The sequence below is a fragment of the Sminthopsis crassicaudata genome, chromosome 2 (assembly GCF_048593235.1).
Source record: "Sminthopsis crassicaudata isolate SCR6 chromosome 2, ASM4859323v1, whole genome shotgun sequence".
In the NCBI taxonomy this organism is placed as follows: domain Eukaryota; kingdom Metazoa; phylum Chordata; class Mammalia; order Dasyuromorphia; family Dasyuridae; genus Sminthopsis; species Sminthopsis crassicaudata.
In genome coordinates this window covers 231494186-231498716 of record NC_133618.1, presented here as the reverse complement: position 1 = coordinate 231498716, position 4531 = coordinate 231494186, and the positions used below count along the sequence as shown (strand labels likewise).

General features: G+C 45.9%; 1 protein-coding gene across 1 annotated transcript; it reads left to right on the top strand.

Annotated features, from left to right (window-relative positions):
• Positions 1 to 486: 486 nt before the first annotated feature.
• On the top strand, positions 487 to 2116 carry TP53RK (TP53 regulating kinase). The gene is made up of 2 exons (XM_074288539.1): positions 487 to 940; positions 1575 to 2116. The coding sequence occupies exons 1-2, from the start codon at positions 652 to 654 to the stop codon at positions 2051 to 2053; spliced, it is 768 nt and encodes a 255-aa protein (XP_074144640.1). The 5' UTR covers positions 487 to 651; the 3' UTR covers positions 2054 to 2116.
• Positions 2117 to 4531: the final 2415 nt, after the last annotated feature.

Here is a 4531-nt window from a genome sequence, read left to right as displayed (position 1 = left end):
GAGCTCTACCTGGAGAGAGCCCGAACAATTCGCTCCAGGCCTCATTCGCCGCCTATTTGCTGAGCAGCGATTAGAAATACAAGAACACGAGGATTTGCAGGGGCTAACGGAGAAGAATTGTCCACGTATGTTTTGAAAAACCGTAATGTAAGTCTTAATGTGAGACCTTAAAATAAGTCTTAATGTTTATTTTTTTCATTCATTCATAGGACTTGGAATTTTAGGGAATGAGTTTGAGCCGCCAGATCTGGCACTTGTGTGGGTCAACAAGCATTTATTAAGCGCCGTTCGTTGTAGATACAAGGTAAGGCAAAAGACAGACCCTGCCGTCAGAGGTCACAGTTAAAGGGGCAAGACCGGGAGGCAGGTCACTAAACTTTTTAAGAGTTACTTTAACACTTTCATTTAAAAAACGTTTGGATTCCAATTCTCTCTCCCTCCGGCCCCTCCCCCGCCTCAAAGAGAACAAAGCTAGGACCGGGACTGGGAGAACTCCCGACTCTAGATCTCTGGGCCAGAGAGAATTCCGAGGGGGAGGGGGCGGAGCTTCCGGAAAAAGCAGAAGCGTTCCGAAGCGGGGAGGACCAATCACCGAGGACTTCCGAAAAGAGCCGAAGAATTCCAAGAAGCCGCAGTTCAGAGGCGGGCAAGATGGCAACCGCCGCTAAGGCGGAGAATGGGACGGCGGAGACGGCCGCGCCCCAAGAACAGGAGCGGAAGCTGGAACGGGAGCGGGAGCGGAGCAGAGACTTCCTGCGCGGCCTGGAGCTGGTGAAGCAGGGGGCGGAGGCGCGCGTCTACCGCGGCCACTTCCTGGGCCGCCCGGCGGTGATCAAGGAGCGCTTCCCGAAGCGCTATCGGCACCCGGCCTTGGACACGCGGCTGAGCCGCCGGCGCACGGTGCAGGAGGCTCGCGCCCTGCTGCGTTGCCGCCGCGCGGGTGAGCGCGAGAGTACGCGCGCGCGCAGAGGGTGGGCGGGGCAGTCTTGCGGCGCCTCGTGCGCGCCAGTAGGGATCTTTCCTAGGCTTGGGGGTTTGTTCGCCCCTACCCTTCCGGAGCTTCCTTCTAAGGAGGAAGACTTACCCGCCTAAGAAAGAGCAAGCGCGAAGTGGGGGAGGAAACCGAATTTTGGGGCGGGGCTAAGAGTACGCCGCTGCTCCGCCGCTCTCCTTCGGGAGGAAAACTAAGACGCACGTGCTAGTAAAAACTAGTTACCCGCGTCTGAAAGCTGGGGAGAGGGTCCGGGCCAGCGCCCCCGCCCTCAGTGCGCGCATGTTCTTCTGCGCCCCCCTCAGTGAAATAAAGACTGCAGCGGCCCTTCCCTGCGGGGGAAGCCCCACCAGAGCCCGGCCTGGCCCTGTTTCGGGCTCTGAGGGAGAGCCCCCGGAGGGCGGGGCCGCGGCATCTGTGCCCCGAGAGAAGGACGTCCGTCTGCTCGGACCCTGACCGCGGGGACTCTTTCTGATAAGTGTAGATAAGATACAAACCCAGGCCTCTCCCCGAAATCGCATTAAAATATATTTAATGTAGGTGTTTAATTTAATAAAACTGCCTCTTTCTGCCTTCCCCACAGGGATATTAGCCCCGGTGGTCTTCTTTGTGGACTATGCCTCTAATTGCTTATACCTGGAGGACATTGAAGGGTCGGTGACCGTCAGGGACTATATTCAGTCAATTCAGGCCACTGAGACGGATCCCGAAAAACTCTCCCTCTTAGCGAGAAAGATCGGGAAGGTCCTGGCCCAGATGCACGACGAGGATGTCATTCACGGGGACCTCACCACCTCAAACATGCTGCTGAAAGCGCCTGCTGAGCAGCTAAGCCTGGTCCTCATCGACTTTGGGCTCAGCTTCATTTCTGCGCTTCCCGAGGACAAGGGCGTAGACTTGTACGTTCTAGAAAAGGCCTTCCTCAGCACCCATCCCAGCACTGAGACGCTGTACCAGGACCTGCTGAAAAGCTACTCGTCGGAATCCAAAAAGTCAGGCCCGGTGCTGAAGAAGCTGGATGAGATACGCCTCAGAGGGAGGAAGCGGTCCATGGTTGGGTAGAAGGTTCTGGGGTAGTTCCACACGGTTCGTTTCCAAATAAATTTCCCGGGGAGGCTACCACAACCTGTGTTTTATTGTTAATGTTTTATATCCCGAACTTAAATACCCCCCAGAAGAGCATTTCTGTACGCACGTGGCAGAACATAAAAAGTGCATCTATGAGAAATTATACATTTCCATCGCATGTCACTTTTAAAAAGTGCATAATTTAAAAACTCTCCTCTATTAGTCATTCTTTTCAAATGAACTTTCTATTCTGTGCATTTAAAAAATGTTACAGTGCCCCCTCTTTTTGTATCACTACTAAATCCCCTTCCCTTCCTAAATTTAAAAAAGAGAAAAAAGATCCTTGTAATAAGCAAAGATAAGCAAAACCAAATTAGTGTCCAAAACCGTAATGTCGTGCTTTTACTGTCTCTTCTCATTCCTCACTTCAAACCCTAGAATATAACCAATCCCTCACCCTCCCGGACCTTTGTTTTCATTCAATTCTTTTAATTAATACCCAGTGAAGACTTTTAAGACTCTAAAGAGGCTCATTATTATGATATTAGAACCATAACTTCCAATTCCTAATTTATTTTTCTGGATTTCAACTCATGATTTTATTTAAAAATTCTACTCAGTTTTTGTCTTTGCATTATTAACACTTGAAATTCCTCTTCCCTTAAACAGGGGTTCTCAAACTACACCAGGGCATGCAGCGGGCAGGGTTATGGCAAATGGGCTAAGGGGCGGAGACAGAGTGTGAGTTTTTGTTTTTACTATAGTCGGGCCCTCCAACAGTCTGAGGGACAGTGAACTGGCCCCTATTTAAAAAGTTTTAGGACCGCTGACTTAAAGACAATATCCCCATGTAGGATTATACTTAACTTTTGCAGGCTAAATTATTCTTGATTGTAAGCCTTTTTACTTTGTCTTCTGGAAAATTGTATTGCAAAGATCTTGCATTTGTTGTTGAATCTGCCAGTTCTTATAGGATTGTCAGATTAATCTAGGTTCAGAATTCAAATTCAATAGGCACAGACTTAAAAAGTTGAAATACAGGAATTTATTACTGCCCAGAACCTTGATTTAAACAAGATATAAGGAAAAAAAAGAAAATTTAGAGCATAAAAATAATGAGCATATAATAATGTGATATAGGGTCAAAAGGTTATGTAATATGATAGTCCTTTGGGCATAATTCCAAATCGTTTTCTATAATGATTGAATCAGTTCATGATTCCACCAGTGGTACATTAATTTCTCTATTTTTTTCCACAAGGAGCATCTTATTTCGAAAGCTTTAATTTTCCAATTCTTTCCTTCAAAGCTTTTGTCTCTTTTTCTTTTTTAATTTCTTATTTTGTTTCTTCTAGGAATTCATATAGTTGTTGTAGAAAATCCATTTTTTACTATTAATTTCTAGTTTTAGTTGTTACATTATTCTTTTGGAGTGATCTTTAGATTTAGATAAAGATCTTTAGATGATTTAGATTTAGTAATAATTTTGATACTGGTTGATGTTTTATTTGTCTGTCTAGCATTAGTCCCTGAATTGAAAGAATTTTGTGCCAGGGACTAACCTACCTCCAGTCTTCTTGTGCTTTTCTGTTGGGGGGGTGGGGAGAGGAAAGGATGCTAGTAATTGGCTCTGCTTGGTCTTATTATGATTGAATGGAGTTCCTTTACCTCCAGAATTATATCTTCTTTGGATCCTTGAGGTTGAACAGCATGGCCTAGGTCAAGAATTAAAACTAGGGAGATAAGCTAGATTTTCAGTCCTCTCTAGCATCTCATTACACAGTGTTAGAGATCTCAGCCCCTAGCCTAGGCTATCCTGGGCTGAACACATTACACCTTCACTGCTCCCCCAGGCTTTCCGAATTTTCTACCTCTGGAGTTTTCTGATCACTTTGAAGTTCTCTTGGGGAGACTCTCTTTTGGCCTCTAAACATGGAACTTTGCAGGTTATGTATGTTCTGTCTCTGGCCATTCTCTGATCATGGTTCAAGGCTGCCCTGTACTGCTGCTGGCACTGCCTCCTTTTCCATTGCTCATGGGCTTCTGGTTGACTTTAGTGCAGTCCTGGAGTGGGAGAAATCATAAATTTTGGTTTATAGACCATGTTTAAAACCTATGATCTAGACCAGTGTTTCCCAAAGTGTGGTACACGTACCCCCAGGAGTACGGGAAGAGTTTGGTGGCGATATATACTGCACCGTGCTTAGCTGCGCCTAATTCTAAGTTCTCATGAGTCAAGTCAAGACAGTTTTGTGAGGTGTGAGATGGTCTGGTGTGACACAGCATGAATATACCCGTACTTCGTTACAGAGACAATTTACTTCATTAATAGTGGCTTCTCTAGGTGCCTGTGTATTTTTAGCTTTTGTGTGATTTTTCTTATAGGAAAGGTTTGTTATGTGTTTTAGTAAGTCCCACTAATTTTGATTATTTTTATATAGAAGGATGAAATTGTTTGTGCTGAGATAACAG